This window comes from Erythrolamprus reginae, chromosome 7 (assembly GCF_031021105.1).
Source record: "Erythrolamprus reginae isolate rEryReg1 chromosome 7, rEryReg1.hap1, whole genome shotgun sequence".
Lineage (NCBI taxonomy): Eukaryota > Metazoa > Chordata > Lepidosauria > Squamata > Dipsadidae > Erythrolamprus > Erythrolamprus reginae.
The window spans coordinates 51,748,296-51,769,833 of record NC_091956.1 but is presented as its reverse complement, the minus strand read 5'-3'; the positions used below and the strand labels follow the sequence as shown (position 1 = coordinate 51,769,833).

General features: G+C 37.2%; 1 protein-coding gene across 1 annotated transcript in view; it reads right to left on the bottom strand.

Moving 5' to 3' along the window:
- TENM3 (teneurin transmembrane protein 3) overlaps positions 1 to 21,538 on the bottom strand; it is a 1,937,374-nt gene that overhangs the window by 60,622 nt on the left and 1,855,214 nt on the right. Inside the window, exons 23-26 of the mRNA XM_070757504.1 lie at positions 20,984 to 21,130; positions 7,790 to 8,006; positions 6,176 to 6,295; positions 5,047 to 5,308 (exon numbers count right to left, since the gene is read on the bottom strand). Coding sequence (XP_070613605.1) covers positions 5,047 to 5,308; positions 6,176 to 6,295; positions 7,790 to 8,006; positions 20,984 to 21,130 — 746 coding nt within the window. The remainder of the gene's footprint in view (positions 1 to 5,046; positions 5,309 to 6,175; positions 6,296 to 7,789; positions 8,007 to 20,983; positions 21,131 to 21,538) is intronic.

Here is a 21,538-nt window from a genome sequence, read left to right as displayed (position 1 = left end):
ACCCTGTACTACTTGGGTCAGGTCCATGGCTGTCATGGTGGCCATGAACTCCTGTTCCAGTCCAGAGGTTTCGCCGAGTGACGGCAGGTTAAAGTCTCCCAAGACAATAAGTCTGGGGAACCCCACCGCCAACCTGGCTACCTCCTCGAGTAGCACAGGCAGGGCTTGTGACACGCAGCTGGGAGGCAGGTACATGAGAAACAAGCCCACCTGAACCCCTAAGTCCAACTTCACCAGGAGGGACTCGTAACCCGCAATCTCTGGAGCAACAAGTCTATGCAGGCAAAGGCTCTTCCTGGCTATAATAGCCACTCCTCCCCCACCTTCCCTGGGGTTGAGGCTGATGCCATATCTGAAACCCGTCTGGGCAAATTTCAGAGAGAGGAACTCCTCCCTCCGGGCCCAGCCAGGTTTCAGTTACACATGCCAGGTCGGCCTCCTCATCCAGGATCAAATCCCGGATGAGGAGAGCTTTATTTACCACCGACCTGGCATTGAGTAGCAGCAGCTTGAGCCCAGGGCCAGAATTACACTCGTCACCAGTATTCTGGGTTGAGCTCACGGAGCCGGAACAAGGGATCGTTATTAAGCAGTGATTCCCTCCTTCTCCTGGAACGGCTAGCTCCGTGGCTCCCGCCATATCTGCCTCTCCCCAAATTGAAAACATAACCAACAGGCTCCACAAATATCCTACTCTAAAATATGGAGAAAAACCATAATTTCAAACCCTTCTGAAATGCCATCATAGTAAGAAGCACATAAATTTCAGTTTCTATTGCAGAGGGTTGGGACCACAATAGAGAAGGCAGTCTTCTAGGGTTGATGCTCTCATATCTCTTGTTTAACTTTTACATGCAGGCAACTTCATTGGATGAAGTTACTCCCTCAACACAGGCTTGGGTAGTATTTTCATGATAATCAGCATTGTATCTTGACCCCAAGTAATGCTCCAGAAGCCCAGTCTCATTAGAAAAGTATAGTTATAATAATAAAGGGCAGCTCCTTATTACAGTGCTTGATATGTCTTGTATTTTAATGTCACATACAGTATGCATCTTGTCTCCACTGCTATTGTATTGCTGCAATCTATTGCTACAATAAGCACCACAAGAAAGGTTTTCATAAATAGGTGTGGAATTGATCAGGTACCCTGATCTGCCATTTCCTGAGGCTCTACAAACATACCAGGAACCCCTGTGTCCTGATGACCGAGAGCGTGGTCAGGGGACCAATCTTGCACAGCCCCAGGGGAAGAAACTTGTAGATTCTGGACCTCCTCTTGCCAGGTTACTGTAGCTGTTTTGGCCAATTTCAGTTGATGCTGGGCTTTGGCAAATTCCTTTTCAAGAGCTCTGAAGCAGTGCTCAGCATCCTTAAAGGCAGGTGAGTGCATGTACTGGATCTTTTGGCCTTAGATTGTTTCCGGAATTCCCTTGGACAGGGTCCCTTCCATCTAACCACCAGCCGAAGTAGTTGGCATCTCTCCTGCAGATGTAGATGGTCTGGCAACCAGGAGGACCTTTGTTCTGGATAAATGTCAATGCAGAGAGTAATCTGGCTTTGGTTTACAGCAATGATGATACCTGAGACCAGGTGTTCTACTGCAGCTCTCCAATGGAGTAATATCCGTGAGGATATTAATTCCTGTAACTCAGTTTAAATTATAGAGATAGCCAGACAAAATGGAGTAGGGACTCCTGAAAAGTCTTGTAAAAAATATTTGGAAATGCAAAGGGTGGTGTTTGTCACCCAGAATTCTGGGGAGCTACACACTCACTGCTAGCAAAAGGATCTCTGTGCAAGACAGAGGCTTTCAGATTGGAGCTGCTGCCCAATAGTCACCATTCTGAGCGTAAACGGCATCCGCAATAGCGAGACTCCTCCCATCACTCAGCCAGCTAGCAATAGCCACTTCGGGTCATTCGTTCTGGCATTAAGTTTTGGCATGCAAAATGGTGAACGCTAGCGAGCTGATCTCTCTCCGCAGCTCCACTAAGCAATTTATGGTTGGGAGGCTTCCTCAGATAGCAGAAACAGCCGAGCAAATAACAATAATATCACTGAGGGCAGAGACTGTCGCTGGCTAAAGTAATAGTAGAGTATAGCCCACGGAGGGTAGGGATTCCAAGCTGGCACTCCCAGTGTCGCTTTGCAAGCTATCTCATCACTCTTGGCAATTAATGCAGCAAGGAAGCAAGCCACTCCCAGTGCCTCATAGCTGATTAAAAAGCACAACTCAGTGTAGTCCTTGTCTAACACGGCTGCTACTCAAACTGAGAGTCCAAATACTTTAGTTGTTATTAAGGAACTGAGGAGAAATTATTTGTGTCCCTTTCTCAACTGAGTTAAAAGAACTGAAGCAGATCAAAGCCAATGGAACAAGAGAGGCATGACCATGACTATTTGTAACTCAGTCCCTTAGCAACGGCAGAAGTCCCATACTTGGACTCTCAAGCAGCGCACAGGAGAAAAATCATTCACACATCTTTTCATAAAGTCTTCATAACTGCTTTTCATTTACTTAATATACCAATCAGAGAAGTTGGATAGATTCACTTAGACCATTTGAAACAAAAAGGTCATGGCTAATGTTTCTCTTCCTCAATCAGATTGCTTTAAGGACAAGCAGGCATGGTTCCAACTTATAGATAGAGCAATTTCTTATTCATACTTAAAATGGCAATTATTACATAATTTTATGTACTACCTTTTCCATAGAAAAATATGTGACATGAATTCAGAATTAACCTGCTAAAGAAAGAAAATGAATGTAAGAAATAAATTGGAGGCGAAACTATATATGGGTAGTCTTCAACTTATGATCCCAACTGACCCCAAAATTTGTTAAGTAAGACATTTGTTAAGTGAATTTTGCTCTGTTTTATTACCTTTCTTGCCATAGTTGTAAGTGTAATTGATAAATTAATCTGGATTTTCTATTGATTTTGCTTGTTAGAATGTTGCAAAAGGTGATCACATGACCTTGGGACATGGCAATGGTCATAAATATGAATTTGTTGTCAAGCATCTGAATTTTGATCATATAATCATGGGGATGATGCAAAGGTTGTAATTGTGCAAAATGTTTGTAAGTCACATTTTTTCAGTGCTGTTATATAACCCATTCATTTAACAACTGCTCAAATTTACAATAGCACTGAAAAAAAGTGTCTTATAATCAATCAGACCACCTGGTTACAATCATCACAATAACCCTACAACCATGTGATCAGAATTGTCAACTTGCATTTATTTACAACCGTTGCAGCATCCTGGGGTCATATGTTATTTGTGACCTTCCCAGCCAGCTTCTGACAAGCAAAGTCAATGGGAAAGCTGATTGCCTGATTTGGTAACAACTGCAGTGATTCGCTTAACTATGGCACAAAAGGTCATAAAATCAGGTGCAAATCATTTGAGAACTGCTTTTCTTTGCAATGGTCATTGTAATCTCTGTCATGGTTGTAAGTTGAGGTCTACCTGTAAAAGATTCTGAAAGAAGTCTAATCAGGATGGGATCCCATTAAAAAATTGTTTAATATAATTGATGAAATGACTTTCAAGTAATTCGGTATGAGATAATTATTGCTTATTGAGGGAGATGGATAGTTCAGAAATGTGAAAAATAAATAAAATGTGCTGGTATTTTACTAGCCAGCTTCTTGAGAACAAATCAAAACTAAACTTTGCAACAGATTAATTCTGTTATGTTACTTCACCAATAAACAGCTTTGAAAGGCTATAAATTTAATATGTTTTTTTCAGGAGCATAAGTAGCTAGAAAAAAAACTTTTTAAAATAATTTGTATTGAGGAAAAAAAGGTCACTCATTAGTTACTGGCAGTTTTTACATTGCCAAAAGCTACTGTTCTATCTTTGGAAAGAGTGGAAATAACACTTGAGCCAAACAACTGAAAGGATTACAAGCAAGTTGCTTAAGATCTGCAGACCACACACAGACGCAACATTGGCTATAACTATATCATGGGCAGGTAATTGTTTAATCGTTGTTTTTAAATTTCACCAGACATTATTTTTTCATGTACTGTACTTCCATTTTAATTTTGAGGCTTTTTTAAAAATGAAGATACAAATAGACTGGATAGTGATAAAGAAGCTTTTAACAGACTATTGTCATTAAATTTCCCTAAATTTTAACACATTTTCACAAACTTATTTTTGAAATGTTGGTTTGTCTTTACAATAAACACCATGGAAACAATGAGGCAAGGACTTACATTAGCAAGAATTAAGGCAGAATGATGATTCACTTATCTTTGTGTTTATGTATAGTCAAGAGGAGGTTCAAAAGCATTTTTGTGAATACATGTACATAGGTGTGAATTGAATATCAAGTTATAAAACGGGCAAATGTGAATAGGTAAGTAGTTGGATATTAAATGGTGCTGAATATATAAGTGTATCCTATTCAATAAAAAACCCCATAAACAAACAACAAAATAGTGGCAAAAACTGTTTGCCAGAAAACCAAGAATGAAACCTTTTCTACATATGGGGACTCTAAACTATCCTCATCCATATTTTTTCAATATTTTGAAAAATGATGTGAGGTAACTCTTCTCCAATAAGTATACTTACTCAAATTAGTTTTTCTTATAGGCAGATGTTCTAGGAATAACATAGAAGAGTAAAAAAAAAAGACATTTACATTCATTAATTCTTTTCCTGCAGCTTATTGGATGTTTGACAAGCAAGATTTCTTTTAGGCAAATTAACTATTAAGTGTCACATAATTTTTTGGTCAGAAAATGGTAAGACAAAGTGTCAGGAGTGAAATGGGATCACACAACTCTAAAATGCAACTAATGAGATTTCAAGGGATCAGAATGAACTATAGAAAGTCTAAGACATTATCTCACTATTGACTAATGCTTAGGAATTGATAAAGTTGAAACTTTTAAACCAGTACGCTAGTAAGACCAATACAAATTTTATATTATAGTTTTTTAATTGTTATTTTAATGACTTAAATATACATTTCAATTATTTGTATGCAGAGATTTTTATAGTTAAATGGCACATTACCTGTGTCTCAGGAATAATAGGGCTGTCTTCGGGAGAGATCCTGAACAAGGTAGATAAAGGGGATGATACAATTACGGGATTTGGTTTCACAAATCCACTCAGATCACAGCTAGGAATGTCATTCTCCTCCTTCTTCATGACAAGGGTATCCATGACATAGAAGACGTTCCATGGAATCCAGACTGTATGGTACTGAGTAAGGAATGGTGATCGTTCAAACACTAAAGTTAATGATGCACCACCATTTGCCACCAAGTCAAACCTAGGTAAACCAGATAATTATTTAGTAATACATCTTAAATTTATAGTTTTCCAACTGATATATACCAATTAAGATCTAATGGTAATAACTCTTCTATGTTAAGCACAACTCCTTGTGAATTCAGAAAAAAAAATTACTGTATTTTTCAGAGTATGAGACAGCCTTCCCAAAAGAGGCTGAAAATTTAGGTGCATCTTATACTCCGAATGTAGGGTTTTTCCCCCCAGTCCTAACTAGGTGTTAAATATCTTCCTGGCTACCTTCTCCCCCTGGAGAAAGTTTTTTCCTGCCCTAAGTCTTTGCAGGCTTGTTTTCATTCCTACTCCCTCTGAAAAAGGCTTTTTCAGCCCTAACACGGTGCTAACAATCTTCTTGGCTTGCACCATTATTTTTTATTCCTACTCCTTCTGAAGCAGTTTTTCCTGCCCTAAGTCTTTGTAAGCTTGTTTTCATTCCTACTCCCTCTGAAAAAGGCTTTTTCAGCCCTAACCAGGGGATAAAATAATGTGCTGAAGCTGAACAGACTAAAGATGCTAGCCAGATGAATACCTGGTAGGCAGATTTTCCCCCTATTATTCTCCCCCCCCCCAAAAAAAACTAAGGTACGTCTTATACTCAGGTGCATCTTATACTCTAAAAAATACGATATGTAATTTTCTTAGCACTGGTTTAATATTGGTGCAAACCAGGAGTTTTTGCTTCCCAATGTAGCTGATAAATTTGATTCCTCCTGGTGGTCACTTATCAAAGTCCAACAAGTTTCAACCTTATGACAGTTAGCTATTCTATAACCTATCCGTGCAAAGATTCTGATATAGAGATAGAAGGATGAAAACTGCCATATTTCAGGTGCATGAAAAAGCTTACATTCCATCTTGACGAGTGATTGTATAACCAAAATCAGGATAATGTAAAAAAGAGACATTAACTCCAATTAGAGGTGTTCCATCTGCTGTTAATACTTGACCCCTTATAACAGATGCAAGACTGTGGAGAAAGACAGAAATTTAGATCATTCAGACATTTTACAAATTAGACTTTATCCAACATTACATTATATTATATTAATTTCATAGTATTAAATGCAGTTTAATTTCAACGTCATTTCAAATTCTTATTTACTTATAGTGACTCTTTCTGTTAATACTTTGATGTGTGTGAACATGCAATATCTGAATACCAAAAAGTTGCATCAAGTAAATACAGCTCTTCCCACTATATTTTGTTGCTACAGGACCTTTTTAGATCTGTATATTTCTTTTTATGAAAATGTTACATGCAGTAATTTATAGTGCAATCCTATGTATGATTACTCTATTTAATTTATTGAATTTGAAATGTTAATTTCATGTTGAATGTATTAGAATTTGAGCTTTAGCGTTTTCAACTGCAGCATCTTTCTTTCTAACTGCAAATATGAGTACAATCATTTGGTAGTAGATTTCATTCAATCAGAAAATCAACACTTCAAAATCAATAGCCAATGGGAAAAGTTCAAGAAGCAATGCACCCTACATAAATGATTTTTTTCATTCTTCAAGTACTATGAGCTATTATATAAAAATATTATTAATTCTATAAATTTCAATTTGTGGTACATATGAACATATGTATGTATTTTTTTCAATTTATAGGATATGCTACAACAGGGGAACATTATATAAATGGCTACTACTGTGTACAATTCCCTGATTTAAAATATGAGGCTTTCTGAATTGCAACCAAAGAAAGCATTCCGAGTCATTGGGTAAAATGAATAAATTAGTAATGATGTTTTGAAATCAAGACCTAACTTTTGCACTTTTCCAAAGGCAAGTGTTTCGCTAGTTTGTTTTTAGGCATGCTCTTTAGGGAAGAAAGTTTGTATCTTTGGGAGATTCAAAATACAGAATTTATGGGAGTTAATAAATATTTATCTAATACTTTTAATCAATAGCTGAGTCATGTGTTAAGCCAGATTAATGCAGCTAAATTATTCCAGATAGAAGACTTAGTATAAATTAATACCTTCTTGCCAGAAGGCATAGAATACCTGCTTTCTGTTACCAGCTTATTTTGAAATGTGCAACTGCTGAATAAAGCCTATGCAGGTTTATGCACTGTACTATTATAGAGTTCATAATGTTACTAAAATAATTTATAATTTATATTATGTAATGAGTTTTGTTTTAAAAGTACATTACTGCCTTCTCTTAAAAAGTATTTCACATCTATGATATACTTCTAGCAGCGCTAACTCAAATCAGTTGGGGAGTAAAGATTTGCAGAACCCTAATGTCCTACTGGGACATAAACACCAGAAACTAAAAAAGGTGTGTAAACAGACTGAAGTTTTATGCATAATAGCCATACAGTTTGACTTCAAAGTCTGAAGGTTTCCAACTATCTTTGGGGGGGGGGGGGGAAGGAGGGGAATAGAACATCAGAAATGTAAAAAAAGTCCTTAAGACATTATTTTTTATTTAATACAATGATAGTCACCTCTTATTGAATGGGCTTTCCCCAGGAATAACATGTGTGCTTTCGGGTCCTATAAGAAAACTGATCCGATCATAAAAGGATTTAGCAGCTTGCTGAGATGGTGATTGCTGACTTTGGCTAATAATATCTTGTGGGTCAGGCAATCCTCGACAGTAAGGCTGGTTTTGGCAGGAACTCTGCAAACAGCAGTCAGGGTCCATACAGTCAACTAATCCATCTACAGACAAAAAAAGTCAAAAGAAAACCAGCAATATTTATTAGTATTTTTTTCTAATAATTACATGATTGCTGTATTGAACGTAATATGAAGTAAAATTAGAAGTTTAGCTTCTTAAAAAGGGAGCTCTGATTAAATAAGGAACTTAACACCTCCTCTAGTGATCCTAGGAAAAGAGGTTTTACACAGAAAAAACTGGAAAAGAACCAGACAGTTTATTCCTTCTTTCTTGAAAGTCTATGTTAATCAACTGGCCGTAATCTTCACCTGCATCTTTAATAAACTAAAATAAATAAAATAAAATAAAAACACAAATGGAGGTGTCTTATGCCCCTTCTTGCTTCAAATGCTCTACTATCATCCCGCTGGCCAAGAAATCCTCCATCAAGGAGCTGAATGACTACAGATTATTATTATTATTATTATTATTATTATTATTATTATTATTATTAATTGGATTTGTATGCTGCCCCTCTCTGTAGACTCGGGGCGGCTAACAAGTGATAAAAAACAGCATGTAACAATCCAATATTAAAACAACTAAAAAAAAACCCCTTATTATAAAACCAAACATACATACAAACATACCATGCATAAATTGTAAAGGCCTATGGAGAAAGAGTATCTCAGTTCCCCCATGCCTGACGGCAAAGGTGGGTTTTAAGAAGCTTACAAAAGGCGAGGAGGGTGGGGGCAATTCTAATCTCTGGGGGGAGTTGGTTCCAGAGGGCCGGGGCCGCCACAGAGAAGGCTCTTCCCCTGGGTCCCGCCAAACAACATTTTTTAGTTGACAGGACCCGGAGAAAGCCCACTCTGTGGGACCTAACTGGTCGCTGGGATTCGTGCAGCAGAAGGCGGTCCTGGAGATAATCTGGTCCGGTGCCATGAAGGGCTTTATAGGTCATAACCAACACTTTGAATTGTGACCGGAAACTGATCGGCAACCAATGCAGACTGCAGAGTGTTGGTGTAACATGGGCATATTTGGGGAAGCCCATGATTGCTCTCGCAGCTGCATTCTGCACGATCTGAAGTTTCTGAATGCTCTGGTTTGGTTGCTCTGACATCAATAGCTATGAAAACTTTTGAAAAATTAGTGTTGTTCCACCTGAAAATTATTATGGACCCACTGCTAGATTCCTTGCAATTTGTGGACAGAGATGGGCAGATGATGCTATTAACATTGCACTGCACTACATCTACAACATCCTGAATCGCCAAGGACCCACAAAAGGGACCTTTTTGTAGACTTCAGTTTGGCGTTCAATGCCATCATTCCAGAAACTCTTCTCTGCAAAGTGACTCTGCTAGCTGTGCTTGACCACATTTGTAGGTGGATTATAAACTTTCTAGAAGATAGAAAGCAGCAGGTAAAATCACACTGAATACTTAAACCATTAGCACAGGAGCTTCTGCTCCCCAGCTAATGTGCTCTCTCCATTATGCTTTTCTCTCTATATCAATGAGTGCATCTTGAAGGATTCCTCTCTTAAAGGACTGAAGGTTGCAGATGATACAAAAGTCATTGGTCTCATTCGAGATTGTGATGAGTCCTGTTTGTATATGTTTGTATATGTGTATGTATACAAACAGGAGGTTAAACAACTGGCCCTATGGTGTAGCCGGAACAATCTGGAGCTGAACACATTTGAAAGAGGTGAGTATTGATTTTGGGAAGAGTCCACATATTCTACTGCCTCTTACAATATCAAAGAGTAGAGACCTTAAAATTCCTGGTTTTTATAATTTTCCAGGACTTGGAATGGACATGTAACATTAGAACTATAATTAAAAAGGCACAACAAAGAATGTATTTCCTGCATCAACTCAGAAAGCTCAGACTGCCCAAGGAGCTGTTGATCCAGCTCTACAGAGGAATTTTTGAATCTGTCATCTGTACTTCTATAAGTATCTGATTTGGTACAGCAACCAGACAAGACAGGTACAGTTAGGACTCCAGAAAAAGCTATTGCAACCAGTCTGCCTTCCATTGAGAACCTGTGTACTGCATGAACCAGAAAAAGAGCTGACAAAATATTTACAATATTTGCATAGAAGAGGTTGTGATTCCGTCTGAGGCTCCTCAGGGAACGGCTGAACCTCTGCCGGCTCCATGCTCAGAGGGGGAGGATGAGGAACAGGAGGAGGAGGAGGAGGCCCAGGCAGACGGGGAGGAGGAATATCAGGCCGAGGGAGGGGGAGAACAGCCTGAGTCCCCCGGGGTGGAGCTCTCCCCAGCAAGCAGCCTGGAGTCCTTGGATGAAAATGCACAAGCCATCATCGATCTCAGGCAGAGAAGAGCAGCACAACGAAGGGGACAATTAGCCAGGTATTTCCAGCCCTAAATAGGCAACAGCTGGGTTTGGGTGTGGTTCTCCCCAGAAAGGCTGAAAAGGCAGACCCACCCTTCCTGTATTGTGGAGTATTATCTTTGGGAGTCCTGGGACCTGGCTGTGATCTTTGGCGTTTCTGACTCTGGCTTGTGGCCCTGAAGGCTGAAACCTTGGGGGGAAAGACGTGGGTCTTATTCTCTACAGTGGTGTGTGTGCCAGCAAGAAGTCTGCTGTATTGTCTGGCCGTCATGACTCTGCTGTGAAGCCTCATAGCCTGTCTGTTGGGAAGAACAGGTTTTTCTCTGTGTTTGTTTTTCCAACTATAAAGTGCCTTTGCTTTTACCAGCGTGTCTGGCTGCTTTTTTCAGTTGGTGTTGAAGTCTGGGGGCACCCAGACAGAACAGAAGAGAACAACTGAAGAATTATTACAGGAGATAAGTGAGGCCACCTGTGGTTGGGTGGGGCTGCTGTAATTAGTGCTACAGATAAAAAGAGCAACGTGCTGATTTAGCTTTGTGGAAGTTTATCTGATTCATAGTTTCGTCAAGATCGTGGTTTTGCTGTTTATCTGTTCAGGATTGTGTGTGGACTTTCTGGATTTTGGAATTTGGACTCAATTTCCCAGTTACTAGGTGAGAAATTGGATTGCATTTAACCTGTGCCTTGTGTGTACCAGAAAATCCCTTTGACATTTAAAAAGGGAGTTTTTTCTGCTTTTCTGTTGATAAAGACTTTTGGTTTTCCTTCTATCATGTGGTGTGTATCTTTCTGGACTAATTACCCTGTAATTACGGGTGGTTGGGACACGCTGGCAGAACAACTTTGTGTGGACACACACACACGCACGCACGCATACACACGCACACACACACACAAACAGCTAAAATCCTTAAACAGAATTATAATCTTCTCCAGAAATTTCGATTGTTAGTAAAAATCCACCTGAGTGGCAACAGTTCATTGGCAATTCTTGCTCTGAAATGCTCTCAAAGAAACAATCACATTTCTAATTGGATGAATGAAACACAGGCAAACTAGGAATGTAAGAAATACCTGTACTTCTTGCTATTCAGTGTGTGTGTGTGTGTGTGTGTGTGTGTGTGTGTGCATGCACGCGCACTCTGTCTCTCATTCAGTCCTGTCCAATTGTTTGCGACTTCCTGGACAATTCCCTGCAGTTTTCTTATCCAGGTTTTACGAAAGGATAAGAAAACTCTTATCCTCCACCAGAGGACAGAGAGAAAGTGAGAAGCCAATGGTCACCCACCTGGCTTGGTATCCAACATGGTACCAGAACTCACAGTCTCTTGGCTTCTAGATTGGTGCCTTAATTACTACACCATACTGTAGTTCTCTATGTTAATATATACAGTATCAATATTTAATAAGATGCAAGAAGCTTTTTCAGACACATCACTACTAGAAGAATTTAGATTATGTCATACAAGGAAGAAGGGTAGTACATGTTATTAATAATATACTCTCTTTCTTGAACCAAATATCATTGATGAAACAAATTTTACACTAAAAAGGAATTAGGAACAATACATGAAGACCTCTGCAAGGCATATGATTCACAAGAACCACACGGATTCTTCTTCTGAAGAAGAAAGTATAAATATTTTTGAGAAGAGAATGTTGAAGTATTTTTTAAGAGAGTAAGTATATACTGCACCAAAATAATGACTTCAAAATAATTCAGTGTATATTTATTAAAGATGTGCAGCAGATTTCTTCAAAATCTATTGGTATGATTAAATAAAAATATTGATGCTTAGAAACAAAGAAAGCTCTCATATATATAACTGAAGTTTGAATTGACCTAGTCCAATCATGTCTATACTGATGGGAAAGATATCCTCAGAGGTTTAGAAAGGGGCATCTTTCTCCACTGTATCAATTAACCCAAGATTTAATTCCTGTATGCAAGTTATGTGCTCTATCAATAAAGTACTGTATGTTTAATATCCCAAATGTATATTTAGAAATATTGTCAAAATTTTATCTTAGCTGTGACTAAACTTCTTCTATTCCTATATCTCTTCTTCTATTCTTTCATTGATATGTTCTATTACTATATCTTCTTTTCTATTCTTTCTTAGATATATTTTACTATGAGTATCTCCTCTATAACCTTTATCATGTATTTTACTATGTGTGTATATATATATATATACCCACTAAAACCCTCATTGTGTATTGGACAAAATAAATAAAAATAAATAAATAAATAAATAAATGTCTACATATTATAAGAAAATTTTATTTTTGGTATTTAAAAGAGATGTGAAGATGCTACATAAGTAATAGAACCATAATTTGTTGAGAACAATTTAAAATGTCCAGAATATTGATGGATATTTAGTAGCTGGCATCAAATTTGATGGACAATTAGTAGCTGGCATGTAGCCCTCAAATCCATCTTATTTATTAATTAAAATAGTATGCAATGATTCAGAACAAGAATTTTCTGGTATAATATTTTCAGGATGCATTTTTCTGCTAATTATCAGCAAGAATAAGATAAAAGCAATGAATGCTATTGCATTAGCTTAACACACTGAAATATTTATGAAATGCAATGTTCAAAACCCACAAAAAATCCTGCTATAAAACCACAATCTTGCCCAACTGTGTGATGTTATTGCCTTTCTTGTTATGGGCTTTAGTCATCAAAACCTTATCCTTAAATATTCAGCTAGTGGCTGAAGATATTTACTACTCAAGATTAAAAATGTAGCAGAACCTACTTTTTAAAGTTCCTAGCTATTAACTAAGTTAAATGGCAGCAGTGAAAACATGCTAAATTAATCTGCTCTTAAAAACATTATGTAAAAGATTAATTGTAGTGTTGCTGTGTTCATTCATAATGCTAAAATAATACTTTAATCAGCTTTTTGAATAAAATGAAAAAGCTTAAGTTACACAAGCCTGTAACAGTTGTTTTCACAGAAATAACTCCCCACTATCATTTTACAGGTATGACTTAAAATTTATTGTGAAGCACTATGAAAATATCTACATTTCTCTGTTTGTTTCAAGCTTCTTATTAAACCCCCCCAACCACCCTTATGTTAAAAAAATAATCTGGATGATATTTTTAAAATTTTCAATGAAAAACACAGAGTGTATAATCATTTAGAAAAAAAATACTTCTGAAACTTCAATCTCAGTTGTTTAAAATAAAGATAAGTGAGAACAAAAAGTTTCTCCTTACATTTAAAAGAATATTTATCTGAGAACAAGAAAGCTAGATTTATAAAATTTAGCCACAAAATTAATAGTACATGGAAATTATTACACTCCTATTGATATACCTCTAAAAATGGATCAGCTGTACCCAGATAAAAAAGATTGATGGACTCAGTTACAGTGCCAATGTGTGCACTGTTTGAAGTCTAAGGAATCAGATTAGGGACAGATTGGCATCTGTCAATATATGTATACGATTACTAAGAGATGACCCCACTTGGATAACATGTAATCAATCAATCAATCAATCAATCAATCAATCAATCCATCCATCCATCCGGTCAGGTACAATATACTGTATACAATCTCATTTAATAAATTATCATTTATATACGGTACTTCAATTTGAACCTCTATGCAAAATCTTTAAACATACTTTTTAAAGGCTGAAAATATAATACTGTTTTTACAAGATGCACTGCAATGTAATGTTGATAACATTAATTCCATGGAAAATTCTGGAAAAATATTCATGTATAGAACTTGTTACAGAAACTTTGCCAACACATTCTTGTTAATTTTTCCACCATGTACTGAATCTAATATTGTACAAATGTGGATTTATTCAGGCACTGTGATGTTTGTCATTCCTTTTCCTAAGAGACTCAGAGTTGGAGAAACTTTGGAGGTCTTCTAAGGCAACTCCTTGGCCAGAACAGGAATCTCCAAACTGGCTCTGATTAATAGTTGTTCAACCGTTACTTGAATACCAACAGTAGCGACTCCAAATCAGGAAGTGAGCCATTTTGCTCTTTATTTGTGGTTAGGAAATACTTATATTATCCTTGGGAGGTGTGAAGCATAAATCAACACCATGTTTCTTGTGATAGTATTTCAAGTATTTAAAGACTTATAGTCATTTAACTTCTCTTCTTTGGGAAACCATTTCCCCTTCCTTTATCCAACATATCAGTTCCTGAAGTTTCACTAGATTCTGACAGAAGAATTTTAATGGCAAATGGATTCTATGCTGTCTAAATAATTTATATATAGGGTCCAAATATAATTGCCACATGCAGTCTCAATGGAGTTTGAAGAATAAGTTGTAAAATACATATGATATATTCAAATAGAAGAGAATCTAAGAAGCTCACAATTTAACTCTAGTGTTCTTGGTGTGTTTTCTATGACCTTGGTTGGCTAAGAAGGAGAAAGCAATAACAACCACCAACCCCCATAAAACAAAAAAGTAAAGAAAAAGACAAAAACTCATCTCTCCAGCAGCTAACATCTAGATAGGCAGGAATAACACCAGACAAACAATCTAGCACAAAACAATTCCCTAATCAGGGAACTACCAAAGAGAAAACCAATTCCACGCCAACATTGGCAGGATAAGATGCTATACAAAAGCAGGGAGCAAAGTCCACAATAACTTACACTTGTTATCTACAACAGTTAAGTAATGAAATGTCAGCAAGCAAACAACCAAACTCAGACAGCATTAGGATTCCACATAAATGTATATTAGTTTACACATCTATTTTGTATTGTTATTATTAAACCAATGTATATATCTTTAGGGCATAATTCTCAACTTGGGGGTTGGGACCCGTTTGGGGGTCAAACAACTGTTTCACAAAGGTCACCTAAGACCACGGGAAAAGACAAATTTCCCAGGCTGTTAGGAACTAAAGCTTCTATTCTGGTGCCTTGGAACATATTTTTATAATCTGACCAATCAGCCTTTTACAGTGGAGGTGTCCCTTTGACCTTCCTGCCAATTAACTTAAAGCTCTGTTGGGAGAATTGGCACTGGACTTATGGTTGGGGGTTACCACAACATGAGGAACTGTATTAAGAGGTAACAGCATTAGAAAGGTTGAGAACCACTGTTTAGGGCATCCCATAATCATAGAGTGTATACAGAAAGTCTATATATCCTGGATACAATACCAGGTTTTTAATATCGGACCAAGATAATTTGAGAAAAATGAAAGAGGGGAGTACTCTTGTTTTTTCCCTTCTGTCTTCTTGATCCTACAAGGCTGGAGAATTCCAAGATAATACAGGTAGCCCTTGACCTGTGACCATTCATTCAGTGACCATTTGATATTATGACAGCTCTGAATGAAGTGGGCTTACAATCCTTATTCAAAGTTACAACTGGTGCAGTGCCTCTGCAATCAGGTGCACAAAATTTGGACATTTGGCAATCCACCACACTTATTACTGACCCAGACGCACTATCTCCCTCTCTTATTCTGTTGGGTTCCCTCAGGTTTTAAGCCTGCTTCCAATCCTGCTGGGTCCTTCCCATCTTTCTGGATCTCATCTGTTCCCACTCCCGTCACCAAGTCACTTTCTTTTTAGTACTGCAGTAGTCTATCTGCTGAACATAGTGGTGGTTGCATGGCACCTTTCTGGAACCAGCACCCATTTTGATGAATTGTGGCTGCATCTGCTTCTGGGAGGGGCTTGCACTGGGAAATGAGCAGGCCATTTTACTTCTCCCTACACAATGGAAGCCAGGTGGCTTTGTCCCTCTATGCCAGGGGTCCCCAAACGTTTTACACAGGGGGCCAGTTCACTGTCCCTCAGACTGTTGGAGGGCCGGACTATTAAAAAAAACTATGAACAAATCCCTTTGCACACTGCACATACCTTGTTTTAAAGTAAAAAACAAAATGGGAACATACTATTTAGAGGGGGGAGAAGGTCTGAAATTCGTATATGTTTATGTTTTTATTTTCTTTTGTTAACATCTGATTGGCTGTACAAGGTTTTCTTGGCTTATGAAAAATATATAAAGAAAGAAGGAAGCACTTTGGCATAATGGTTAATAAGTTGCACTTTTTGAAGGAACATTAAGGGGGAAATTTAATTAAAAGAAAATAAATGTAACTGGATGACAAAATTAGAAAAAAAACTTTTGCAACTTTTTTGATGATTGATATTAGTTACTAACAAAATACTGCATTTTATTCATGGAAAATTAGATGGTAATTTAAATTGTTTGAATGTATGTTGAGAGAAAAAATAAAAAAAATTATCCCCCCCCCAAAAAAAACCAGTCCTTCCTTCCTCTGTCCCTCCATTCATTTCATTCTTCCTTCCTTTCTTCCTTGTTCCCTCCATTTCTCCTTCCTTCCTTCCCTCCTTCATTCCTCTCCACTTCTCCTTCCCTCCCTCTCTTTCCCTTTTCTTTCTCTCTCTCTTTTCCCTGTGCTCTTGTTACTCACCGATGGGCTGGATAAATGGCCTCAGTGGGCCGCATGTGGCCCGCGGGCCGTAGTTTGGGGACCACTGCTCTATGCCTAGGAAGTCTGTGTGACAAGAAGATATCTAAGGCACTAAAAAGATAAGTGATTGATTGGTGACAGGGATGAGGAAGATGTGGGACTCAGTGGAGTGGGAAGCAGGCCCTGGATCTGTGGGAACCCAGTGGTGTGGGAAAGGAAATCCAAGCCTATGGAGACCCAGTTGAGTAGGAAAGCAAACCTAAGGTCTGCGGGGACAACAGCAGCATAAGTTGCCTCAGGGGAAAGGAAAGGCCTTGGAATATTTGGAATAAGCCTTGTGTGAGTTGGTAGTACAGACCTGGCCCTGCGCTAGGTTTCCCACAGTCTCCTCCATCCCAAAGACATTCTTGCACTCCCCTAACAGGCCACATGGTCATTTAATGACTGCGCTGAGGAGAAATGGAATGGGGATATTAAGTAAGACAATCATGTGAGAATCTCACTTAATGACTATTATGACTTGTGATCATAATGGGCATGCTTCCTTATAGCAACAGATCACAGGCTACCTGTATATCACATTTTTGAAGGATAATCCCTAGAGCAGATGTAATTCATTGAAGTGACAGCTGGACTGGCCTTCCTCACAGCACCAAGTCAGGAAATTAGTGACAGAGGATTTGGGAAATGGACCCCAGGGACCATCAGCTTTCACCCACTCAAGATCAGAACCATTTGACTTTGTTGATTTCTTGAATATTTTTAATGTCTTTGATCTTACAGTTCTGAATATACCTGAAAACTGTTCAAAGAAAAAGTACAGAATAATCAGGAGCTATCTGATACCTTCCAAATAGGAAAAGGATAAAAATAACCCCCATAAAAGAAGATGACCAAAAACAATGGTTATTATTATTAAATCTTAAGCAGCATAATTAATATTAACATTTAGTGTTTTTTAAATTATTAGATTTGTTTTTACATTGTTCTTGTTATTGCTGTGAGCCGCCCCGAGTCTACGGAGAGGGGCGGCATTCAAATGTAATAAATAAATAAATAAATAAATAAATAAATAAATAAATAAATAAATTTACATACGTATATATTGCAGGAAAGCAGTGAAAAGATTAGATGACATGTATCATATTTTGAGTGTCCTTTTGCCACTGTACATAGCTTCAATTAAAAAAAATAAATACACAAAGCTGTCCCTGCCTGTCAAGTAGAGCTATTTATGAGTTTTTCTAATTCTTTCATTTGTATAAAATATAGCAGCATTTGATCTGCTGTTGATTTGACACTTACCAAACCAGAATCTGAAACTACCTGGGTCTTTACCTTTCATTGGTAAAGTAATTTTTATTTTTATTTATTAATAAATTTATATGCTGCTCATCTCAGTTTGATGCTTATTTTGAGGACTCTGATATATTTTTATTCCTTAAATAGTAGTTGACGATAAAAATTAAAGGAAGAGGTCCAATTAGTTTGCACTAATTCAAGTTTTTTATAGTGATTTTAAAAACTCAGATGGTAAAGAATAAGAAAAAAAATGTAATGATCATTCTATTTCATTTGTTCTACTTTCATTTTCAAACATGCTATAATAGATCTCTAGTTGCTTTAGCACTTGGTAGGATTAAAATAAACTGGCTAGCACATGCTACAGTTGAAATGCATGATAAATATATGTGTATTTTGTTTTGCTTTAAACTGCATCCTAGTTCCATCACTTTTCAATAGAAAAAGCTATTTAAGAGTCTGTGATCTCACTTGTCAAATCTGTCTTATAGCTTAGTATGAGAAAGTTTAAAATCTGAAGAAATAAAATAACAGTTCAGCATTTTGTGACATATCTGTGACAATAACAACACTGCCATTCTACGAGTTTTATTCCCCCCCCCCTATTTTCCAACATGGCTACTTTTTTTCTTTCTGCATCTTTTAAGATGGATCATATTACACTGCCCATCTCACCTGTGACTCTAATTTTCCTACTGGATTAATTTTTTTTCACCTGTCAATTTATGGATATTTAACTGAGTAATAAGTAATAAATCTGTTTGGGTCACTGGCTAATATTTTTTTTAATAAGAGGGGGGGGGCTTTTGAATTCAGTATAGTAGATTTTGTAATGTCTATCAATGTAATTCACCAATTTGGTAATATCTTTTGCAGAAGTATTATCTACCTAGAGACAAAGGAGGAATTAAAGTAATAGATTTTTATTTAATTCCTTGTACAGACATAATGATACTTAGCAGGATCATTTACATGAATACTAAATTACATGTATTGCTGGGCAGGATGATGTTTCTGCATAATAAGGAAATGTCCATACTGTTTATTTGATTATTACAGAAATTAAAATTTATTATGTTAATAAGAGGCATAATCTATTGCTTTCTAATTATAATTTTAAATACTTAACCTCAGTATTTTACACAATATTAAGTACCAGTAACACTACAAATCAGTATTATGGCAGATGATTGTTATGTTCTGAGACCAGAGTTTTACCATGTATTTAATTCAATCTAATATTAAACTGTCCCCCTTAAGACATATGTAACTTTCCTAATAATTTTGTGTTTTAGATACCCTCTTACCCCCCAAAAAATAAGACATTCCCTAATAATAAGCCCAATCGGGCTTTTGAAAGCATGGCAATAAGGCCAAGCGCTTATTTCAGGGTTAAAAAAATATGTAAGACAGGGTCTTATTTTTTGGGAAACACAGTATTCTACAGAGTGCATCTGCTTTATATTTTTACTTATATTTAGATTCTGACTGTAGTGTATAATTGTCCAACTACATTTAATATTCCATAGTTTTCTATTGTTGCTGAATGTGTGGATAGGCTAGAACTTAAAATTATTCACATGATAAATGCAGAACAACTAAAAGTTGCTACAAAAGGAGAATACCTTTTGGTATTACACCCATAATTCAATGCCTGGGGAGGGTGAAACAGCTTCCCCAACCCTGAGGCCCTCTGGAGGCCGAAAAATGACCTATTTCCCAACATCTGGTGTGGCCAGTAGGTTCTTATTTCATCTTCCCCAGGCTCCAAAGGCTTCCCTGGGAGCCACGGGAAGGTAAAAACTCCCTCCCCCTTCCCCTGGAAGCCAAAAACACTCTCCCAGAGCCTCTGTGCGAGCCAAAAATCAGCTGGCTGACATACAAATGCATGTTGGAGCTGATCTAGGGCAACAGCTCTTGTGCCAGCAGATAGGCTCTGCATGCCACCTGTGGCATCCGTGCCATAGGTTTGCCATCACTGTCTTAGACAATTAAATAAAATATAAAGAAGTGACAAAATGGTTAACTAGAAATGTACCTCAGCATCCTCTTAAACATGCAAGGTGGAAATGTAACTGTAATTATTTCAGAAAGAGAGGACAGGCAAGAAGAGGCTGGAGGAATTGGCAACATGGAAAAAATTATCCATGCATACTGAGAAGAGCAATTTGAAAAATCAGGCAAGGAAGTTATGATATGGCCCACATGAAAGGGAAAGAGGAATATAGATTTGAATGTAATTCAAAAAACAGAATAGTTTTGCTTCTGTCAGGAATATGAAAGTTGGGAGGATTTAAAATGGGTAATGAAGACCTCAATTTTTAAAAAGTTGGTAGAAATGTTGAAAAATACAGTTAATAAAGAGTTATAAGTAGTCTTTGACTTAGAATGGCAATTGAGATTGGAATTTATGTTGCTAAGTGATGTGGTTGGAATAAATGATTGTAAGTTGAGGACAGCCTGTATGCAGTATTAGGGATGACACTATTGCTGATAAAGGGCAGTTAAAAAAGAAAAGCTTTTATGAAGCTATTTCTCAGCATATTCCTGTAACTTTTTCAAAACTTAATCTGAAAATGGATTTCACAACCATTTTTGTTGGTATGCACTTTTATGATAAAGTTCATTGGATTATTGTATTTGCTCTTTGATAGATATACTATCAGTTATAATCTAATGTTCACTAATGGTTTTTGATGTACACATTTTGCTTGCTATAACCAGCACTTAAAAGATTTGATAGCATACAAAATGAAGGCAATAAATGTTGAAGCACATTTCTGCATGTATCTCATCCCAGGTAGTAAAAGCTCTGTATCAGTCTCACAGCAGTATTTTGTTCACCTGATTAAGAAGTCAATAATTTTACATTTTTTAGCAGTGCAAGAATTTGCTCTACATCTCCTACCTCCTTCGTTGTCCTTGCTGTCAGTACATAAAGTTTCCATGGCGACATCACATCCTGCTCCCCTCCATCCAGGCTGACAAACACAATGCCAGCCGTTTTGGTCAAGAGTACATCTTCCATTACTATTACACAGGCCGGGGCATCCCTCTGTTAAAACAGACAAAAAAGATATACTCCATGTGATGTAAATATTGCTAAAATATTTCAGTCTAATTAAAATACAAACAGGGGACACTTACTGGGAACAGGCCTTCAGAACAGCACAAATACTGTAATTGCACATGGAGAGTAACAGCAACATTAACTAGGATTCTTATTCTTAACTAAGTGGCATCTTTGATTTGTCTGACACTTTAAGACACCACTTACCTGTGCATGAGAAAATATATCTAAGAAACCACTAAATACCTGCGGGCCAGACAAAATCATATTTTCATTTTCTTTAGTGAAACAGCAGGCAACAGCATCACAGCATATAACATAGCCTCAAGATAAAACAATAGTGCTTCTATTCTTAAAAATAATGATTTGATATATTTGTATCACGAGTTACTT